Raw genomic sequence first — 23,652 nt, 5'->3', positions numbered from 1 at the left:
TTATAAAACCCATCCCCATATGAACATGACACTGCTCAGCATTGCCACACTCAAGGTCATTCATCAGCTCCTTTGTAGCTCCTCAAGTTCCCGTGTTTGGACACAATCACACCAACTTGCTGCAGCTTTAAAACATATTCCACTGCCTCTGCCCCTTCTCCCTGCTGTGGTTTAGAGATGAGTCCTGCAGGGCTTTTTTTAACACGGGGGTAAAAGAAAAGCTGTTTCATTTTTTTTTTTAAGCTTTATTATCTTTGCCATAACCCTGAAGAGGGTTTGTAGCCAGGGAAAGCAGGGAGCTCCTGAGCAGTAGAGTTGAGATCTCACTCCTCCCCCGACCTCTGTCACCTGCCCAGGGCTCAGGTAACTCATGTCCCACCTGGGTCCCTGCTCATGGGCTGCACAACCTTGCTCTTGGAGCAGCTCCCATGCTGGGAAATTTTAGTGACCTTCCCTGTGCATAAAAGTCACTTGGAGTGTCCGTAATACTTTGCACTTAGTGCTGGGGCTGACACTCCTTTGGTGTTTCCATCCCCAGTTCTTCCATCATAAGGAAATCTGGGTCAACAGCACCGTTAGATCCTTTGAGTGTCCTTGTCCTGAATATGGACATGCCATGACAAAGTTACATCCCACTGGAGCAGAAATTCCAGCAGGCTGCACTGGAATATTTCATTGAAACACCTCAGTTCAACCTCCTTTTCTCTCCTCCCCCAAAACTGAACCAATCCTTGCTTTTGTTCCTACTCCAAAGTCCCCAAGACCAAATGAAAATTATATTAAAAAAAAAAAAAAACCAAACCCAACTAAAACACCACAACAATATTTTTCATTTACCATAGTCAGTTCTAAGCTTTGATTTTTAAAATGTTAAAGTCTGCAACCTTTCCTGCCATGGGGAAAAAGCCACCATAACAGCAAACCCTGTAGCAAACAAGATTCGAGGCAGAAAGCTGCAAGTACAAAACTGGAACTCAAACCATTCCCTCACTTTATTTAACTTACAGAAATATAAACTCCAAAGCCTCACTGAAACCATTAAGACCCAGCAGTGCAGAGTATAAAGTACAAGAAGGCTCCTGCATATTGCAATCAACATCCCAGGGACTATAAAACTAGTCTTATTAAATATAAAGTTAATAATATAGCCCAGAGATAATCTTGTCCAGGCCTCTCTCTTTACTTTTTTAACAATTAAATACTATAAAACGCAGAGTTGGAAATAAAATTAAATTACTTTGCTAGTGGAAGTTCAGCTTGCACATTACCTTATATTTTGCTTTTCCACCTTTGTTTTTGCTATATCCCTACGGATATGCAGAATGCCCCATGGGCTGTACATGCTGGAAATTTTGAGTTTTTAGGATGCATTCTTATAATCAGAATACCCAGGTGCATCCAGAACTGCAAAACTATACGCTTGTACAGACAAACATGCATACTTTTCATTTATATACTTTAAAATTGTTTCATCCAAGCACCTACCATACACAGAAAAGGCTCGAGTTTTAAAAGCCTGGTGCAATGTATTCATTCCAATAAATTTTTTTGATACCGCAGCCTTGTTATGGCATCCACAGGAGTTATTCCTACCCTGTATACCAAACCAGTCAGATGAGTACCACACCATTTCTGCCTGTCCATGGCAGAGGTTTCACCCAGTGACAGCTTAACTCTGACTTTCATTGGGAGCCTTTGATACAGTTCAAGGGCATTATAACAACTCCGAAATAATTCCAGTGCAGCTTCTAATACCAAGACATAAATACCATTCACCCTTTAAAAAAAAAAAAAAAAATTGAAAGCAAAAGAGAACCACATAAATGTATAACTTTCAAATACCTTTGAAGTCAAGAGAGTGAGGGGAGGAAGAGTTTGAACTCAGAGAACTCCATTCTCTAGTTGTGCCTTGAGTCGTGCGGCACATTTAAAAGATCCATTTGCAATAATCTACTGAACCAAGGAGTGAAAGACAGAACTCATAAAAAACCTGTAAAAATCCAAATGCTCCAGCTATTACAGATTTCTAAAAATAAAGCAGAGTAGGTTTCAGTAGCAATAATAAGCTGCATCTTCTCCGTATTTCAGATTTATAAGAAAAATATGGCTGCCTTTTAGTACTCATGGCTCAGAGCAAACCATGGCTGCTTCTGCCTTGGGAGAAAAAAAACCAACCCCACAAATAAAAGTGAGCTTTCAGCTTGCTGTTGCGTTGCATTTCATTTGTCCTTTAAGTGTGTCTAGCTGCTTCTGCACCCCCTTTCACAATGCATAGGCTGTCGTTCCATGACCTAGCATTATTAAATTGCACTTATCAATCATTCTTGCCAGGAATGCCATCGCCAACTACATTAAAGAAGTCAGAGAAGTCTGGTTTCAGCAGTCCCTCGCCTTCGCAGACCTCCTCCCTTGGAACGGCTTTCACACAGCACCATCGACCTGTCATTACAGGACCCAGAGGTGAGGCCTTTCCCGAGAGCCCCCAGGCATTCAAGGGTAGCCAGGGCACGCCGTGCCCGTGCCAGCGCCGCTCCACGGAAAGCCATCGCCTCCTGTGACCGCCCAGCGAGGGGCTGTGCTCAGAACCTTCACACCCAGGAGGGTTTAGGTTGTCTCGAGGCCGGTTCTGTCAGGCCGGGCTGCTTTTGGGAAAGCTCCCCACGACCACTCAAGGTGGAAGCGCTGGTTTCCGGGGCCTCGGGGTTTTGTTGGAAGAGGGTGGGGAAAGGGACAGAATGTGTTGCCAGGGAAGTGTCTTCTGCTTGTGACCATCCATCACGTTGACTCGGTCCAACTGCTCGAGACAGGGACCCATCCATCACTTCTGACCCACGCCTGTCTTCCGGCTCTGTGGATTCCCTTCTGCCCGTCATTTATTCTTGTGCTGCTGGTGTCAGTGTGCCTTGTTAGGGGACTCCTTTGAAGTTGGTTCCTGCAATACTTTGGCTGGTTTCCTTCCCAGGACTCTTCTGACTGACTTTCCAAGTAAAAGAGTTGTCCTCTGGGTCTAGACATGCTTATACATTTCTGTTAGAAAGATGCATTTGCATTTAGCCTAGAAAACTAAACTCAATACTGAGTTCACGTTTGAAAAGGAACTCACTTGGGCATAGTAAGAGACACAAATGAATGAATCCTCTTATAAAACTCTTTGGAAGATACAAAAATAGGAATGAATGGTTGTGACATGTTTCTTTCTGCTATGAAATTTTGTCTCATTTAGAGAAGATTATTAAGGAATTGGTCGAATGGTGACGCATAAAAAGGCATATTAGGAGCTCATCCTAGAAATTATCTGGAAATGTCTGTTTGGCATCAGTGTGGTTTCACTGAGGGCAGCATAAACCAGGAGGAGCCTCTTTGTCTGCACATCCAGGTGATGTGATGAGAAGTGGTGGAGTTGCACAAAGTTGAAGCAAGGTCAGACTTGCACTTCAGGAGGTTTTGTGCTTTGTTAAATCTGCTTATTGTAGTTTGATTTGTTGTGGTTAATCCATAAAAAATTATTCATTACTCTTAGACATACACCTGGATCCTCAGAAGATATTTAGGCATCTAAGCTCTATAGAGATTTCCCTTGAAATCTGGATCCAAGCTGTCTGGCAAATATGTCCTCTTTTAAAAGCCTTGATAATTGGTGATACAAGGATGAATAATATGAAGCTTCCATTAACATTCTATTCAGTGCACATCAGCTGACTCCCAATTCCTGTCTTTTAGAAGTTCAGCCTTTTAGATTTCAGTTGTTGATTGATTAGTTAATAGGCCTTTCTTTATTTAGCTGTGTTTTACCTCACACTAATTTTTTAAGATCATTGACTGCCTTTGTCTGCCCCTGTTTAGACCCTCTGTGCTTTGGATTCTTGTGTGGTTGAGAGAGGAAATGTCTCAGTGGTGAGGCCTTGTTTAAATCTCATCTACAGTCTGTTTTCACAAGACTTTTTCTGTGCACTGAGGGATTTCCATTGGCTATGTGAGAAGAACATTCAAGGAGCCAGAAAAGCAAATAGAATTATTACAGTCCCAAATTCTGTTTGTTTGGAAGGAGATGTTCTTTACTAAGTCCATGAAGAAGCAACACAGCTTTTAATGATCATGGCTCCTAACAAGTTAACCAAAATTGTCGTTCTGCAACATCGTTTAGAAGCATCTTCTATTTTATGCTCATTCACAAAGTCTCACCGACTTTCAGGAAAAAAATCCCTCCAAATCCATGCATGGTTTCTTTTAAGTGCCATCATCCTGAAAAAAAATCTTTTCCCAGTCTTCATTCTTTGTTCTTTTGGGACATTCCTCCTCTGTATTCTTCTTCCACAGCACACTGGCTGTGTTTATTTCCCTGCTGCAACAATCATTCTGTTAGTAAAGGGTGATACACTGAGATGGATTATTTTCTGCAAATCCAGCTTTGTTCTTTATCCCGTCGCCTCCGGCGTACTTTAGGGACAGTGAGCAGAAGAGAGAAGCTTTTCAGGTATCAGAAGTGGCGACATAAAGGGTATAATGCTGTCTTATAAGAGGATATAATTGAGAGATTCACTTCCACCAGCAGTTACTGGGAGTTGTATCTCTGCAGAAATGATGGTAGGGCACACACAGGCTAAATTCCCTCTGGACACAGGTGCATTATGTAAATGGTCAGGGGCAGGTCATTCCGAGGGGTCTCTGGAAAACAAAGAGCGGGATTTAATCTCCACTCTGCGGAGAGGTTTTGGAGAAAGGGGAGTTGTGAGTAAGTAGGTCACCATCAGAGTAAGCTCCTCAGCCAACACAAGGAGGTTCCATCTCCTTCTCGTGCTCACATGTGCAAGTTTATCACTTGGATGTGTGTATGAGATGCATTTGTAAAGCATGATCAAAATAGACAGCAGAGAAGAAGCTGCAGACTATGCATGGCAGGTGTTGTCATTGACAACCAGTGATTTATAACTTCTCGGGAATATTCCCAAATCTTTCAACAAACATCCCTTGGAATAACATTGCACGTCTGATGCTGGGGTGTCCCAGGATACTGAATGCCCTTCCCTGTGATCCCCACAATGAATCATTTTTGGGAACAAAAACTTCCTTGGAGGAGGATGAGGAGTAAGATCCTTGAGAGGACTTCGTAGCTCCGAGGTGCTCCACCCAATGAACCCGTTGGAAAACCTCTGCTCTCATGGAATTGTCTGGATGTGCTGTGCTGTGGAAGGCTGTGCACTCGTTGCTGTCTGCACTGGTGCTGCTGCCAGTGCCCGGCCCAGCTGGGCAGTAGCCAGGAGAGAGGATCTGAGCTGGCTGACCAGCAGACCAGATGTGCAGCGAGTGCTGGCGCAGGGATGCCAATGCTTCAGTGACTCCTCAGTACTTCCAACAGATGGTGGCAAGATCCAAGTTTCTTTGGTGATAAGCTAGCAAAGTGATTCATGGAGCCTCACTTGATGATGGCAGTTTTTTGGGCATGACTCTATGAATGCACCATATGTCTTCTCTGGACCAGCGTGGTTAGGATTCAGCGTCTGGCAGATGGTAAATTGATCACCTATAGGGTGGCTTTAGCATCACTATCAGTTTTAGAGTTTATTTCAAAGCCTTGAAAATTCGAGCAGCCAGATCTCTCTCCTCCTCAGGCATACTTTTGTTACCTGCAAATGAGATTATTTGGTGGCCAGCTTAGCTCACCACAGCACTCCAGCACTGCAAAGCCATCCTGGATTGCTGGCATCTCACAAAGCTTCCCAGACCACTTGAACTCTTCACCAGACAGTGAAGGATTTAAATACTATGGGTGACAGCAGTATTTACATAAGCGGTTTTAGACTTCCATGTATTGCTACTTACACTCTGGTGACTTTATAACTGGAGTTGGCTGAAACGTTAAATTGACCACGATCTTGTAAAGCCAGGATGTACAGCAGCCTGTGCTGCAGAGCATTCAAGCATTCCCACGGAATATGACAGTGTGGATCCTGCAAGCCAAAAAAGCAAGGAGGAAAAGGCAAGGGAAGAAAAAGTAAATAAATAAAATAACAATGAGATGGTGTGTTAGGAAGATAATTGAAGGAGAAACACAATTACAAGAAGCAAGAAATACAGCAAGAAGGCGAGAACCCAAGGAAGGGGGCGGGTGAGAAGACGGGATGAAAGTCAACCAGTGGACTGGTTTCCATTATATTAATTTCCTCCATAATTACCATTGCCACTTAGACTTTTATCAGGACAAGGCCTGCCAGGGAAACGCTGCAGCACAGTACTCTCTGTTCATGCCAAAGTGGCAAAACCTTTATGTCACATATCTGGAAAGATACTGTGTCCTTCTCCATCAAAATCCTCCACTGGGTCACCAGAGTCCTGGTGCCTGCTCGCTGTCCTGTCAGCCAGCTCCAAGCGAATCAAAGTGACGGCGTACATTGTAGAAAGACATTTTGTAATGTCCTGTTCCGTACTGGGTCTCTGCGGCTGCTTCTTGATGCTGTCAGCTGGCACAGGGGTGTAACCTTCTACTTCGCTCCGAATTTTGACAAAAACGAAGCGGCGCAGCTTGACACAGACACCTCAGAGCAAGGGGTGGTGATGTCAGAGAGCCAAGAGAGGTGAGGCCACAAACAGCACAGCACTGACCATCAGACGAGTTTACACCATCCAGTTTACAGTGTCAGGACGGCTGACTGAGCAGGGGAAGGTTCTGATTTTCTGCGCTCGCTTTGGAGTAAGCCGGTGCTGAAGGAAAAGCGGTTTCCCAACAGATGGCCTCAAGGTCAGGCTTTAGCCATGACACAATCCCCAAACTGCCACCGCCAGGGAGGGCAGGGAAGGGAGGCCTGCAAGGGGTTAAAGCTCCAGCTAAACAAAAGTCAGGGACCGTGTAATTAAAACTCTACCTTTGTTGTATTGTCAAGAGTTAGCCTGTGACATAGGAAATATTTAAAGGAGCAGGCTGTTCAGCTAATTTGTGTGTGAGTGAGCTGCTTAGACAGTCCTATCCTAAATTAACTGTAAGACCACCCACCGAGCTCGCCTCATAAAGGGCCACGATTGCTCAGCTCCGTTCTGTATAACCGTTCAATAATTACTAGATAAATGCATAACTAAAAGCTCTATTACACTAATAATTTGTACTGAGATAGATGTGTGGGACACCATGCTGGGTTAATTTGTCATCCCTGCAGCAAACTTCTAAAGAGGGCTCTTTTGCAGAGGAGTTGTGTTAATATGTTGCTCCAGTGAGGACATGTTAGAGCAACAAGATGACTTGGTCGCTTAATCTCCTAAAGAGGCAAAATGCCTGGAGGGGAAGTGACAGAAAGAAGAAAGGGGGGGGGTGATTAACACAGTGGACCCAGATTTAAACTCATCCTGACAAAGGGAGCTGATCTAACTGAGCAAAAGAATGGTAAAAAAAAAAAAAAAGGGTGGGGGGGGGAGTGTTAAAAATACTAATAGGATTTCATGCATCCCTAAAAAATAATATAAAAATAGAGTGCTGCAGGAACAAAGATTTTGCCCATGCTTTTCCTGACGCTGCTTTTGGTTCCTTTGCTCTCTTTGATGTATCCGTGGAGTTAAACTATATGCTTTAAACAGTGCAGCAAACTATAATATTTTTATCTCTGCTTTATGCTAAATTCCTCTAGCTCCAGACACACACAAAAAGCACATTATTGCTTTAAGTATGGAACCCATGTTTAAGCATCAGAGCTCTGGATTTTCAACCTCCTCTATTGACAGAACCATAAATCATGTTAAAGTTAAGTGAATTACTGTAGCGTGGAACTATAGCTTTAACAATGTTTATGTAGTATCAGCTTACCATCTACAGAATGAAAGGGAGGAAAAACACTGATATTAGAAATGGGAATGTGGAGTCCTATTAACTTAACAGCAATATATCACTCCAAAGTCACAGATTCCATTACCATGCCCTTTTTAGTATCAAAGCAGAATTATATCATCACACACATAAAGGTTGTAGTTTTAAAGAGAATTTACATTTCTATTGTAAACTTATCGACTGCATTTCATTATAAGAAAGACATGATGTATTCTCCTTGCAGTAGTTTTTATCTTATGATGAGAATGCATCATGTGCATTAAAAGTAATAATAATATGCAGAAGTTGACAGCATTTGATGCAAGGCAGGAATTCTACAAATACATTAAATTAGGGTCTTTTTGACCTCTAGCTGTAGTCTTGGAAGGAAGGAGTGCTTTCTATAGGTCTGATTTTTATTTCTGTCCCGATGTAATCAATTCTATAGTATTCTGATCTCCCAAAGGCAGCAGAATTCTGACATGTTTTAAAACATTCTGCCCAAAATAGCTAACTTAACTGGCCCCCTGCCCATGCCAGAATCTGGAACCAGTGCTCAGTTCAACTCTACAGGTTTTCAAAAGCAGCCTGTAATACTCAGCAGCCCAGAGTACACCAATAAACCCTGTGCTCAAACACAGCCCTAAGCATATTTTCCTTTTGCTAGGAGCTCTGTGGGCCTTGGCAAAATGTCCTCCCGCCTCCCACTTGCTACTGCAAAATTTCTTACAGGAAGAGTGTTTCTGAACAAAGGGTCCAGGTGCCTCGTACCACTCAGAGCAGCAGAAAAGGGCTGAGAGCCAGCCCTGACCCGGAGATACTGTGGCTCTGTTCTTTTCAGCTGGCCAGCTGCACTTGACTTCTGGAGCTGAGAGATGGATGGCCTGCAATTCATCCCATCCTTCTGATGTTCATGGACAGGAACAGATCCTCCATCCGTCCCATCCAGGGTGTTTCACTGTCTCTTGCATTGGTCAGCTGTTTTCTGTTATATTTGAAATTTTTCATCTGTGTTTGTCTACAGAATGTGGGAGCGAGCGACACCTAAATTTTACCAATGCTCAGAGGGTAAAGCCTATTTTTGTTCTCCAGCTCCATGGTTTCCCAGCCTTGACACTGCAAATGGGAATGTGAGATGGGATGAGTTTGCATTTAGCTCGTCCTTGGACCTGATAAACCTGTTACTAAACAGCTGCTTCGCACCATTATGGGACTTAACAAATACCTGCGTTTTCCAGGGATGTGAATTCCCTTCCAAGGGCTCATCCTAGGACTGGTCAGTCCTACCCTCAGCAGCTCAGTATTTAAGTAGGGGCAGGTTTTGCCAACCTGAGTAAGCAATTCCCCTACTTCTACCATCCTAAAGTCTGTTCCTAGTGGGCAGTAAGAAAAACGGGGACTTTCAGAAACCTTTCAAAGTGTTACAGGGAAGCAGGTCCCATTGAAATTCAAAAGCAGTTAATGAATTCTCTCAGGACCTCTGCAAATCCCAGCCCAAGTTTCTTAATTATTTTTTTTTTTCTTGTTTGGGTAACTGCTTTCATCACCAAAATCTGTGGGCTTAAAGCTATTGTTTTAGGCTTCCATTCTTTACCTCTTGTATTGTATTATACACAGAAGTGTAAGTTCCTTTCAACAAATTTGGATTATCGCCAGATCTCCTTATTAAAAAGTCACTCTTCATATTTCCGATAAACACAGCTGTTTCATGGTGTTTGAAAGCATTTCACATCAGCCAGCATGGTGGCTTAGCCAATTAGTCCTCTAATATGGTCAATTTTGAGAATAAGTACCTTTGAGGTACAAAGGGTGGGATCCATCTCGCATAATTTGAACTGGCATCACTGGAATGGCAGGAGAAAGTTTGCGGCACGCAGGGAGTTAAAGCAACTTAGAAGCCTGATGTGGAAGTCACTAGCAGAACAAACTGTTCTCTAACATTTCCAGGGAAATGACTTTTCAGAAAATACTTTCTTAATTGTAATGAAGCCAATTATAATGGCCTCAGAAACAAGCGGATAAAAAAACCGATCCCGTTTCATTATGGTTCTAGTGTTTCTATTTCTAGGAAGGCTGATCAATGTTTAATGAAGTATTAGTAAACTTAATTATCACTTTATAGGGGAGGTATCTGAGCACTGTGCCCTGACCCAGCTGATGGACCAGCCCCTGTGCCTGTGAAGGAACAGTGGTTGTGATTCCCAGCGCTTCTCCCTGGAACAGTCCAGGGTGGTAACACCTCCTGAGCAACACCGAACGACCCTTTCAAAGACTTCAAACGATTTCAGGAAGAAAGAAATTCCATCAAGTCGTGTGGACTTGAAGGGGTTGGCAGGGCTCTTTTTGGAAGAGGAGATGGAAGGTGGATGGATCAATATGTGCCCCCATATGTTGGGCTGTGCTGGTGGAAAACCTGTCTGAGCACTGTAGGTGTCCCTTCACCATGTCAGCAAGCACTCCCCAGGAGCAGGGATCCCAGGGCTCTTTATTAGGAACTGCTCCTTTGTTCCAGGATCCTAAATATCCAAAGAAAACGGCGACCTGTTTCAAATTAACTGATCCTTTATTATCTCATCACTCGCTCGGACAGAATTCACAATTTTGGCTCTTCCTCAGAGCCTCGGCCATGTGCAGCGCTCACCTAATCAATGGCTGCAGCTTATTTTATTGGTTACTTACTTTGCTGTTGGCTACTACAAATCAAGGAGGGGAAAGGCAAGACAGACCTGCATAATCAGAGGCTGGAATTCAGGGTTCCAAAAAAAATCCTGTGACTCCTGTGCTCCACAGCACCACGAGCTCATAAAACACTGAGGAATCCAGTGTAGCACGCAACAGCTGTACTGCATAATTACTTGGCCCAATAGCAGCAGTTTTAAAATACTGGTATATCTGTTGCAGGCCACCATACATTATCATCTCATTTTCAATAGAAAGTCTGGGATGTTTCAGACAAGCTTCAATGGAATTAGAATCATGTGTGCTTTGAAATATTTATGCTTGCCTTGAGATGGAGGGATAACTCCTGCCTCCAACCCCCACACAAAATAACAGATTTCATAACGCCAGAGAGTCCAGCTCCTCCATACCTACAGCAGGTAGAAATGAAGTTCTGATCTTCAGTGCACATCTTTTCATAGATTGTAGAAGTCATATTTTATGTCATTTACTGAGGTCAATAATAAAATATAAATGTCACAGGCTGAAAGACGCCAGGAGAAATATGGTTTGGCAGGATGGAGCTGCTTAGGGATACATAAATAATAAGTCAATAAGTAAATAAATAATAGACAAAGACCTGTTTTATCTTCCATTTGAAGATCTCAAAGAATTTACGGTCTCTGATTGAGACTTGTAATATCCCATCAGAACTAATAAGAGCCTCTTCTCTTACACAGGGTAATTTCCATCACTGTAGGTGTGGGTTTAGGAATTAAAGGAATTTAAAAAAAATTATTAAGTCTGAAAATCATGACTGAAAGGGCCCTTGGCCTTTTTAGAGGCAAACAGGGAAAATAATGACCTGCTTCATTACCCCTTGTGCTTTGACTGATTAAAAATGCTTGTGAGGGACCCTATATTTGGAAACACGCTTGTGCTCTGCACTCAGAACTTGTTGGAGTGGCCAGTTTTGCACTCACCAGAGTTGCTGACCACAACACAGCTATCAGAGTAATGGTCTGTGTCTGGGCCAGCAGATTTTAGACTTTAACATTTAATTCCCTCTCTAGTATCAGGCAGGCACATTTGTAACGTTGATCAGTTTAATAGTAGTGGTTTTTCTCCTCTTATCAAAGAGCCCTTTCTTTTGGCACTTGAGAAATTTGCTATTTCCTAGTCTGAGGCTGCGAAAACAAACCTTTGGAGATCCTTATTGCACTCGTCACTTCTTATGCTAAGAAGAAAATGACCCCTCCATGTCAGTGTATGGCACAGGCTGAGGAATGATTGCCAATTTTCTTGTTTCCCTCCCCCAGTCCTTCCCTGATCAGCAGGAAGCCCTTGGAGATTGGCTGAGGAGTTGGCCACAGCTCCAAAGAGGAACCACTTTCTCCTCGCAGCACTTTGCCTTGATGAATTATTGTTGATCATTTCTGCATTCGTTTTCCTCCTCTCTCTCTTTGGGCAGGTCACTGACACACACTCCCCACTTTGTTTTCTACCCTGACATGCTGAGGAGGTCAAGACAGCAGAGAAAGGCTTGTTCCTTACATGCCACTGAGTATTCCTTTCATCTTTCTTAGGGCAAATCAAATTATTAAATGAAGAGCCATACTTTGGAAGAGCTAAATACAGTGTTGTCTCAGGCCTGGCTTTGAATTCCCAAATGTTCCCTGGATACAATTCTTTATTCCTTCTAGTTTGAGATGTGTTTCAATCTCCTTTTCACCCAGCAGAAGAACAGAAATGAGTTTGTTCCCAGATGAGTATAAAGGACAGTACAATTGCATAACAATTTCAAATAGTGTTAAAAGAGCTGATACTAAAAGGAAATTCTCTTTTTATGTTTCAGAAATTCAAATTTATTTCTTAGTTAATTAGATGTTTGTCACATAAATGTCCATTTCTCACTTTTATCTTCATCCTTCATACTCCATCTGGCACACAAGGAAAGGGAGAACTACAAAAGCAGATACAAAGAAAGGGAGGCAGACAGAAATACTGTAGGCTAATAAAAATTTTGTTGTTGTCATCAAGATGCTGGCTGGGATCTACCTGACTGAAGGTGTGTGTGTAGAATGGAGGTGTCGACCTCAGAGCAGCACCAGTCAAAGGCAGGGGATTATTTTGGGGTGAGGTGGCTCCTTGGACTCTGTTTAGTTCTCTGCCCATTGTAGTAATTGGCTCCATGGTGGTAACTCAAAGTTCCTGAAGGGAATCCCCCCCCTTATCTCTGCCTCTGATGTTTCTCCCTCTGTTGGGGATATTTTCAACAGAATTAAGGGGAGCAGAATTGTGGGGTTAATGTGGATACAGGGGAGCTTTTCATGGCAAGGACAAGGGTTTCACATCCATCCCATACCAGCACTCTTGGCTTGAGTGCAGCTCTTTTTGGTGGTGGTGTCAGAGCAATAATCCCTGTCCTGTGGTGGAAAGGGACGTGTATAGAAGGGCTGCTCAGCCAACACTTAATGAATGTTTACAGGAAAATGCAGTAGTTTCCTTGCTGCTGTTTCTGAGTTTATGTTTTATCCACGTCTTCAGGCTCTTGAGTTCGCTAATGGTTTAATAATGCTTAAGAAAAAAAAAATTATTAATAAAATGTCGTATTATTAAACTGGCAATGAACAAGAGTAAGAAGCAGATTTTAGCTTTTATTTAACTGAAGGTTTTTCATAACATTCATTATGGAATGAATGTTTGCTCATTTGTGTTTGATTTTAGTTAACTTTTCTGCATCTCTCCAATTTTTCCAGAAGTGCCAAAGGCTTTTTTTTTTTTTTTTTCCTCCTCTTGTATATTTAAATTACTTCCAAGCCAACACCTGAGTTTCTGTAGGATTTTCCCTCCTTGCATTGCATTTATCTAATTTGTCGTGTGCACTGTACGAGCACAATGGACACCCCTGAAAGGACTCCTAGGGTAACATGCCAAGGGAACAACAATGACTGTTTGGTGAGAAATAAACCATGATTTACAGATGAGCTTGTGTGCAACCAGATTGATTGGTCATTCTGAAGGAAGACTGAATCCTCATTTTTAAAGGGAGAATTCATGGCACTGTAAGTGGCAGCACTTGCTACCTCATGGTGACAACTAACAATGGAAAGCACTGTTGGGTAACAAGAGTCCAACTCAATATATTTTGAAGGCCAAGGAACTGGGCAAAGGTGTCACATAATGTAGGGGAGCAAAAGGTTCTGGAGCTGCACTTGTAGTTCTGCTGAAATCAGCTGAGGGTAAAATCGGTCATTGCCAATGGGTTTGTGTACATCACACCTCTGCACCTTCTCTGGAGTACATTTTCCAGCTGGCTTGTTGGCCCATAAATTCACCAAATTAAACTTCATCCCTGAGAGCGAGCTGGGGGCTTGCTGAAGATCTGAGCCCAACGTTAACCAGGAGAAATGTAAATGTAATTTTCCAAACGATCTCGCCACTTTGTGCATGTTCATTAAACGAAAACACGTTACTTAAAATAAATGTTCCTGAAGTGAGATGGAAAAAAAAAATCCACCCCAACAACAAGAAGCGTTAGACCATTTTTAAATTATTGACCGTTTATACTACAATGTAAAATGGATTCATATGTGCAAATCCAAGTTACATGAAATGTCAATTAAATCAACTCTAATCTCCCAGATACATTTTTTTATTGCCTGATTGATGAGGGCTGCTCTTAAGGTGATGAATAGTTTTCACTCTCACAAAGGACTGCTGATTCCTTCCTACGTGTCCACTAAAAACACAGAAAATCCTTCAAAATGTCTGGCTCCGTTTGCTTCCAGGATCTAGATGAAGTGAGTGTAGGACACAATGTGGTCTAATATATTAATTGATGTATAAACAATATTGTACATTTAAAAACAAACCAAGGACAACAACAACAGCAAAAAATATACTTAAAACTACAACAGATTTAAACTGTTTTATTTTCCAGAGGCAAAACTCTATATAACGTCTTTGTTTTCTTTCCTATAGCAAGTCCACATGCAACACCATCGACTCTTCATTTTCCAACATCACCCATTATTCAACAGCCTGGGCCATACTTCTCACACCCAGCAATCCGCTATCATCCTCAGGAGACTCTGAAAGAGTTTGTCCAACTTGTCTGCCCCGACGCTGGTCAGCAGGCTGGACAGGTGGGGTTCCTAAATGTAAGGAAGCCGTTTTTCTTTCTTCAGAAGTGTTTGTCCTTTGTAAAAAAAAATTAACCACGGGGTTATTGATGGGGTTATTTTAACAGCATGTCGCCTGCAGGAGCACACCTTGAATAGCTGCTGGAAGGGAGAGCAAAAAAAAAAAAATTATATATATATATATATATATATAATAACACTGTACTGCAAAAGTATTTTGAAAAACAACAAGAGACCTCCCCAAAAAACCACTCGACCACATTGTGGTGAAAGTAGCTTAAAGTGTCAGAGAAGCTGGTGCTTCAGTGACCTGCTGGGTCCCCCCACAAACGACTTTGCTGCATGTGTTGTAACCCTTGTGGAACCAGGGTTAACAAAATACGAAGGCAGAATAATTTTTATTAATTATTTTTTTGAAGTTCAGGGGAGAGTGGGGGGGAAAGAGCAGGAAAAGGGAGGGTGAGAAACAGATGTTTCAGATCAGCTAAGTTCATTAAAAAAAAAAAAAAATACTGCCTTATAGCACTTTAGATCAAGTTGACCAGTACTTGAACTCAAGATGTTAAAAGTACAGTTTATTATGGTTTGTTATTTCTGTAAGCAGTTATCTTTTCTCCTTATCTCTATGAAAAATTAAGCAGAGTTCCAAAGCTTCAAATAACCATTTTCATTTTTTTTTTAATCAAATAAAGTGAATCATCTTGCTATTATTGAAATAGCATTCTGGACGAATTTATAAATTTTATGTAAATCAAATCTAAAATAATGCTCTGAATATTTCATGAAATGTAATGCATGTAACTTTTTCCAGCCAATGAAGTAATAACTGGCAAAATTACTGCTTTTCTCCTGACATACTGAAAGTGTTAATGAGAATTAGTTTAATTATTAGCATCTAATTTATTACACTTATTTAATAAGCCGTATTGTTCTCAGTGTTTTCCTTTCCCCAGCAGAAAAACTGACTCTACTTATTCCAGCCAGTCCTGGCTTTGAATAATGTCTGCAATATGTTAGCAGATACATTTATGTCTAGACAACAAATCAATACAGTGCTTTTCTTTTTCCTTGAGTATTCATTTGCTTAATTTATCCCAAACCATTCAGCATTATGAACTGTTAGCACACTCACAATGAACAGGCAGCAGGGGTCTTCTTGGCAGGAAAGGGACCTAATTGGGAGACAAGATAGTGTTTGAGAGATGTCACTAATATATTAGTTTATTAAAGGTGCTGGATGCTGGAAAAATAAATATCCCTGAAGGATTGCTTCTTGCTGCAAACTCTAGTGACTGCAGTCTTTGAAGTCTGTGCGAGTGCTGCTAAGTTAAATGCAGATGAACTCGAATCCTATTTATCCCATGAACCGTTTTTGCTCTAGCACAAGTGTGATTTGCACCTCCACAACTTTAAGGCCTTTTGTAAGTGCCAGAGCAGGTGAATTGAAAATAAAGTCCCAAGTGTTTTGCCAGGATGAGTATTTTGTCCCCGGCAATTCAGGCTAATGGAAACCCTAACAGGAATTAAAATATTATTTTCTTTAGCAGTACTTAGAATATGGATCTGTGTTTAAAGCTGAGCTTTTATCATCAATGGAAAAGCCAATGTTCAGTGCCAGAAGAGCTGCAGTGAGATCAATTTGTAGAGTGCTGTCGAAAATGATCTCATCATTTTTGTCACTAAAATGGAACACCTGATTCACAGCCTGTCCTACTTTCTCTTTATAATGGTATTTGGCATCTATCTGTATGGTTTTCAAGTGTCCAGGCTGGGTTACATTTAAAATGTAAACTTAATAAGCTGGGGGGAGGGTTGGCATGTTTTTCTAAGCCTGATTCCTTTTTTTGTGATACTTGAAAACACTTTTACTTATGGACACATTTTTCTGGTGATTAATTGAAAGACCACACTCATATAGCTGATCCCCTTCAGCCTGTGACTGACCACATCCCAGGCTGAAGGGAGGGTGGTTTTTTTCTCCCAGTGTGTAAAATGAAGCTGTTCTAAGTTCAGTCATTTCTCCATGTGATCCTAATGGCAGCTAAACCAAGAGCTACTCTATTGCTAACTCAAAAGGGATGTGGGAGAGCAGTTATTTTAATATACACTCATTCATTTTCCTGTAATGAGATATCAGCGTGATTTTTAAGACCACCAAAAACGCTTGTTTTTTCTCTTAATGAGCAGTATCTTTAAGAAATTTACACTCAAGTCCTAGACACTGATATCCTGAGGGTATAACAGAGTCACGAAACTGGGGGATTTTAGGGGTCAAAAATACTGCTTCACATCTCACTGAGCATGGGTTAGTGCTGCAGGAAATGTAAAGAGGAGTAGAATTTAATCAAGGACAATTTAATCTTTCTTCAGACAAGCTGCTAATAGGACAAGTGTTTAAAAGCCAGAATTTCCACAGTTTCATAAGGTTCACAAAGTTTGACACAAAGTCCCTTGAAGTCCATGGAGAATTTGAGCCAGCACTTTCTTTGCCACCTCTCAAGTAATTGTAAATGTATTGCACATAGTTTTTAACTAGATTGTTTTTGCTGGAGGTTCCTAATAGCTGATTTTTAGTATAATTTTTGTCTGTTTGCTTGTTTTTCGGCAGCCCAATGGTAGCAGCCAAGGCAAGGTGCACAATCCATTCCTTCCTACCCCAATGTTGCCACCACCACCTCCGCCACCAATGGCTAGGCCTGTGCCTCTGCCAGTGCCAGACACAAAACCTCCAACCACATCAACAGAAGGAGGGGCCACCTCTCCCACTTCTCCAAGTAAGTATAGACGCAGCGGGATCCAAGGGCTACCGGCACCGCCGGCGCTCGGCTGTGCAGGGATAAGGACTGCACACATCTTGGGAAGCAGGAGAGCTCTCTGCTCTCCGTGATGGACAAAACTCTGAGCTGCTTCTGTGTCAGCAGGGAAAGCCTTAGCTCAAGGTTGCAGTTTTATTTTTGACTTGGTTGGCATTTCACGTAACCACGTGTGAGGGAAATCGAGGCTGGTGGCTCAGCTGTGACACAGAGCTCAGATCTTTGGGATCTTGTTTGCTGCCGTGAGGATTCAAGTTGACATCCCATCCCTGGAAGTGCTCAAGACCAGGCTGGACGGGCCTCTGAGCAACCTGATCTAGTGGAAGGTGTTCCTGCCCGTGTCAGAGGGGTTGGAACTGGGTGATCTTTAAGGTCCCTTCCAACCCAAACCATCCCACGGTTCTGTGATAAGTTGGTGTCTCAAGTCAGGCTTCAGAGGATAGATCCCACATGGAAGTCAGGCAATCTCCTAGAAAACATCCCTGCTTATACACACTGGGCTAAACTAACAACCCTTTCCAGTTTACTTCAGTTGTCGTTCTTTTGGGAATAAATCTTCCTAGATTGAGCCAGATGTCTTTCCCTTACGCCGTGCATTTTAGGCAAGAAGTTTTGGATGTCTTAGGGCCAGGGAGAAAGCTCTAATCCTCTCCCACCACCACCCACACGGCTCCCATATGCATTTTGTGTAGCCACAAGTCAAATTTACGAATTCCTGGATACGCACTTGGGGATACCACTTTGGAGTCACTCTTCTGGGAAGCAAATGCAACTCAGCTGTGTCTGATGCTTTAAAAAAAGTCTGGATGTTCAGGGAGTTAATTGTGAAATGATTTAATGAAGCTATGCTCAAACTGACATTTAAAAACAAAAGGGAAGCTTTCAGTGCTTTAATGGCAACTGTAGGGGACTTGTTCCACAGTGAAGGGAGTCCAAATAACATCCACAAACAAAAATCAATCTAATCGAAAGAGCAAATCCCTTTGTGTGCTTTTCAAGCTTATTATTTAAATGCTATATGCAACCACTTGCTTGATGTGCAAAGAGGTACTCACTCTTCAGACCACGTGACGCCTACGTTTTTAAAGCTTTATATACTTTTCAGGAGACTTGCACAGGTTCCGGGGGGCATTTTTAAAATCTGGTAGTTCCTCAGAGGTTTTCATTGCCTTCTGCTACACGATAGTGCATCAACTGCAAACTCAGCAAGATGCTCTGGCTCGCTTGGAAATTGAAATGGGTTTTAGTATGAGACAGTCTGGTAAGACTGTGAACACGATCTTCTAGAATCAGGGCTTCTCGAACTGATCAGCAGATTTTTGTTGAGTGAAGAAGTTGATTCATTTTCTCCCCTCCGCTCCTCTTTCTGACCTTAGATCAACACTGGTGCTAACAGGAAGTTTTGACACTTTCCGAGGGGACTTCCGAGTCCTATCAATAAGATTCCGCGGTGGGATCTAAAAGGTTAATGTTTAGTCATCGTTATCACCGAGCACAGTCAGCAATGCCTTACTATTTCCTTGTCTTCAGAACCGGGAAAAACAAAACTAGGTCAGTGTGTACTTGTCATTACAGTTGTGACTCAGTTTACTGGCAGTGTCTGGTGTCGAAAAGAAAAGGATTCCCAACAGCATTCTAGCACTAACCTGAATTTTTATGATACCGTGATTGTGTAAACAAGCTCAGAGTGTGTCTAGCCGGATTCTCAGCTGGCAGAAAAGTGGGCATTTCTCCTTCTGAAGGGAGCAGGACACCCATTGGTGTCGGCTTGGGGCTGGTCACTGGGCTCTGTGTTCAGCAGACAGCTGCCACGTTAATTGGGAATGGAGGTTTTCTCAAGAGCAGCCAGTTAATGGTATTTAAACAAAAGATTAGGAAAATAATTACTGTTTGTTAATTAGCCACGCTGATGTCTAAACATATAGTTCTGTACATATTCAGGCACGCATCTTCCTTTTGGTGAGGGGTTTGAATAACAGCGACTGGAGTTGTAAAGAAGCATATAATTTAATTTAGGGACAAATTTTACAGAAAAGTAGATTATAGGAAATATTTTCTAAGAAAAACTATGACATATAAACCAAAGCCAGTGGAAGCATTGGCCACATAAAGAGGAAAGCAAACTGAAGTTTGCGCCGTCGCAGGCAGGGTTTGCCAGGAGGACCCACTGGGCTCCATTCAGTGTGTCAATCAGAACCAACCCTCCATTTCCCTCCGTGTTTATTTTTTCCTTAACTAAATATTAGCCTTCAAATAGCGAGTGCAGATTCACCAGAGTTCCATAAAAGCCGCACAAAAAAAGGTGTTTTCCATGGTTACGAGCTGCTGGAGCGCACCGGTTCTGGGAGTGTCGCCGGGCTATGGCTGACTGCCCCGCAGAGCTTGAGGATATTGGAAAGTCACTTATGCAACAAAGGCAGGAGTGATGTTAAATTTTGGCCAGACTTTCTCCTTAGCCGTGTGGAAGAGAATGAACCCCCCCCTCCCAAGGAAATGGAGTGAAAGGGGTTGGCATTTGCTCCATTCTCCTTCCCTTTTTTGGTTTAGCAGAAAGCCCTCAGCAGAAACAAAATGCAGTCACGGCCCAACCAAAAATTGGAATATGGCCCTCCTGAGGGGTGCAGGAGCCAGGAGCAGCTGTTCAATACAGCATGGCCTCCTGGGAACGAGAGCTAAAAATCACAACAAGGTGGTTAATGATTCTCAGAGCAATAGTGAAACTCTCCAGCTGTGACATTAACCAAAACATGAACATTAGTGCTGTCCAAGGAAGGAAGAGCCCCTGGAGATGCACACTGGGGATTTGCTGCTACTGGGTGGCCAGGCACGCTCTGGGAGCTGACAATTTCAGCTGTGAATCCTATCCCTATGGAAAGCCAGCATTTTCCTCAGACTGATGGCACAGTGGAGATGGGATTCACGAGGTTCGGGAGGTTCATTTTTTCTCCACAAAATCTTTTTCAATAGAACATATCTTTGATATCAGAAGCAGACCAAACATTATCTTATCTCAGATCTCTTCTTGATTTTCTTTGGTTGGTCACCCATTACAAACACAACAAATATTTTCTTGAACTTGGCAGTTTTGGGGTTTGATATCTCACTGCCCAAAGCAAACACCACCTCCACTACATTCCAGTTGGGCTTTATCACTGTCATAATTAAATCATTCCAGAGCAGAGCCTAAGATACTGCCATCCTGTACACCCTGACTTTTAAACAGCTTTTTAAAACTAAGTATTATTTTCTGAGATTCACAACTCTTAACTTAAGCAAACTCATTACTGGTTAATGTGCTTTTGAACAAAGGAGTTTTCTTGTTAAATGGCATTTGTGTCAGGATGAGGAGAATGATCTTGTGGCTGTAGTACAGGATTCAGAAAGCCAAGTGCCAGGTCCTGTCCTTGGGTTGCAACATGCTATGGAACTCCCCAGGCTTGGGACAGAGTGGCTGGAAAGCTGGAAAAGGACTTGAGGATGCTGGTCAGCAGCAGCTGAACATGAGTCCAAGTGTGCCCAGGTGGCCAAGAAGACCAAAGGCACCTGGCCTGGATCAGCTCTGCTGTGGCCACAGGACCACAGGACCAGAGCTGTGACTCTCCCCTGCACTGGGCACTGGTGAGGCCACACCTTGAATCCAGCAGAAAAACATCTGGAGAGTGTCCTGGGATGGGTCTGGAGAACAAGGAACGGCTGAGAGTGCTGGGAAAGGGGCTGAGCCTGGAGAAAAGGAGGCTCCAGAGGGACCCTGTGGCTCTGCACAGCTCCCTGACAGGAGGGGACAGCCGGGGGATTGGGCTCTGCTCCCAGGGAACAGGGACAGGACAAGAGGAAATGGCCTCAGGTCACATGGGGAGGTTTAGGTTGGATATTGGGAAAAAATTCTTCACAGAAATAGTGGTCAAGCACTGGAGCAGGTGCAGTGGTGCTCATCCCTGTAGGGATTTAGAAGCCCTGTGGATGTGGCGCTTGGGGACGTGGGTTAGTGGTGGCCTTGGCAGTGCTGGGGTAGGGGTTGTACTCAGTGATCTTAAAGGTCTTTTCCAACCCAAACATTTCCATGATCCTGCAATAAGATTGGCTTCCTCTCCTCTCCTCTGCTAAGCATTGACTGAGCACCTTCTGGACGAGTTTGAGCTTTCTGTTTGCTCCTTTCCCCATCCATAAAAAAAGAGGGCCGGCTCTATCATTCAGTTTGATAAAATTTGCAGTTCCCTCTCAGATACTCAGCTGCAGAATGCACTGCAGTAGGAATTGTTCTACTGCACCACGTTCCTCCAGTTAATCCTCCTGCTGCAGCTTGAGGAATGGGACAACTCTTCACATCAAACACATGTACCTGTCATCTTGGTCTGTAAAAGGGAGACCTAGTGGTACATTACGTCATCACTCACCCAAATCATCTTTTCCAATCCTTTTAATCCAGAACAATGATAAATTACACACTTCTGCTCTTAATAACAATTATTTCAGGAAAGAATATTTAAAAGTAACATTTCCCTGCTGCAGGCAACTTTAAAACACACAACATCCCCAAAACTGTTTGTTTGTCTTGTCTTTCATACAATTCCTTGCCATTTTGGCTAAATATCAAAGCTGTCTGTGTGAGCAAATGTTCTTTCTCTGCCAGCTCCTGTTTTGCTTGTTCCTGAAGTGAAGCATCATAGCAAATTTGTGGCATCACATTCATTTCCTTGGCTGTGGGCTGTGGTGTTGCAGACAATCCTTAGTGAATTCCAGTGGCAGAAAGAGCAGGCTGGGCAGGAAGCTGTTTCTATTCATGCCCAACAGGACAGCTGTCTGCTGGTGTGAACCAGTGTGGGTCTATGCAATTCCCATGGAGCAAAGCTGATAAAATCTGGAGAAGATCTGCCTAAGAGACCTGGCTGCTGTTCCTTTCCATGCTTTGGCTTTTCCCAGACTGGATTTGAGGACCCCAGCATAGGCTTAGCTTATATTTATGCTGTAATATAACGTGACCCAGCTTTATCCAGTGAGACAGTTTGCCCTGTCCTAATTCTGGGGCAAAGTCTAGGGATCAGACTTCCAGGAATCCCACCTCCATGACAACCAAGGGTATTTATCTGAAGACAGTAAGATGCAGCTGGAAGTTGATCATGGTCTAAGAGGTCAGTACTTCTCCCTTTCTTGAAACAAATTTCCCCTAACAGGGGAAATGTGTATTCCATGTCAGCTTAATATTCCGAGCCAAAATGGCCCCTTACAATCCACAAACATCCCGGGACATTTTACAGCAAAGAAGGAACAGCACCTTGGGAGAGTCCAGTGTAAATCCTCTGCATAGTTGTCTTTTTGGTGCTCTTCCCCTCTTGGCTTCAGCAATGCAGTTATATGACCTGAAGGAAATACCAAGCTGACATCCGAGTATTTTCTGAAAGCAAGTTAAACATCGTTTGGAGCGGAAGGAAGGTATACATAGCAACTCACCCAGTGAGCTTTGAGGGGACTTTTGTGCATATTACACACTTTTCAAATGCCTTCGCATTTTTTGTTTGAACAGAGAAGCCATTTAAGTCAGCATTCTGCTGGTTCCCCTTTGATTTTCTACCAAATATCACAGCAAAAGTATCTGCCAGCGGGGAACTGTAAACAAGATCTTGAGTTCCTTCCCTTCTGGGTGGAACTTACCTGCTCCAAGGGATTAAATGGCCTCTCCACTCAATCTGCTTCCTTAAAAGTAGACCACGAGAACCAAACAACAGATGTTTGATTTTTGAGCTCTAAGTTAATTTTCCCCACTGCAGAAGGAGTTCTTAGTCTTGCACAACACTAGTTCATTAGTTAGTTTAAAAAAAAAAAAAAAAAACCCTCTACAAAGAACAGCACAGAAGAATCTTAATGCGAGGCACTAGCAACAGGGAAATGGCCTTTGCAAATGTGTGGCTCCTTTGAATTATTAACCAAATTAACATGGTAAAAAGGTGAGGAGAACATCTCACCAGATCTACTCAGTTAATTTCTTCCTTGATTTGCAGGTAGGAGTAACATCCAGCTTAACTATTCATAATATTCAAGCTGCACCACAATTTGCAAAACCATCTCAGGAAGATGAATTAGTGCACTTAAAAATTCCTTTAAGACTTTGTGAAGGAGATGTGTTGCTTGCATGATTTTTGCAATTGTTGGCTTCTTGCAGAGAAAAGTTCACCTCACCAGAAACAAGTGAGAAAAATTCCTTTAGAATCCAGGAGTGCCTTATCTCCCCTCATATCCGTAGGAAATGAAG

At 42.6% G+C, this 23,652-nt stretch overlaps 1 protein-coding gene across 12 annotated transcripts in view; it reads left to right on the top strand.

Annotated features, from left to right (window-relative positions):
* NFIA (nuclear factor I A) overlaps window positions 1–23,652 on the top strand; it is a 244,661-nt gene that overhangs the window by 195,806 nt on the left and 25,203 nt on the right. For 7 of the 12 annotated variants that reach the window (XM_040072268.2, XM_040072273.2, XM_040072269.2 and 4 more), the window contains 3 exons: window positions 2,332–2,460; window positions 14,432–14,610; window positions 17,201–17,366. In XM_040072268.2, the coding sequence (XP_039928202.1) occupies window positions 2,332–2,460; window positions 14,432–14,610; window positions 17,201–17,366 (474 nt within the window). The remainder of the gene's footprint in view (window positions 1–2,331; window positions 2,461–14,431; window positions 14,611–17,200; window positions 17,367–23,652) is intronic. The other 5 variants (XM_040072276.2, XM_040072272.2, XM_040072274.2 and 2 more) reach the window with 3 other exon arrangements.

This window comes from Hirundo rustica, chromosome 9 (assembly GCF_015227805.2).
Source record: "Hirundo rustica isolate bHirRus1 chromosome 9, bHirRus1.pri.v3, whole genome shotgun sequence".
Lineage (NCBI taxonomy): Eukaryota > Metazoa > Chordata > Aves > Passeriformes > Hirundinidae > Hirundo > Hirundo rustica.
Note: the sequence above shows the minus strand (reverse complement) of the source record. Positions and strands in the feature narration are given on the sequence as shown.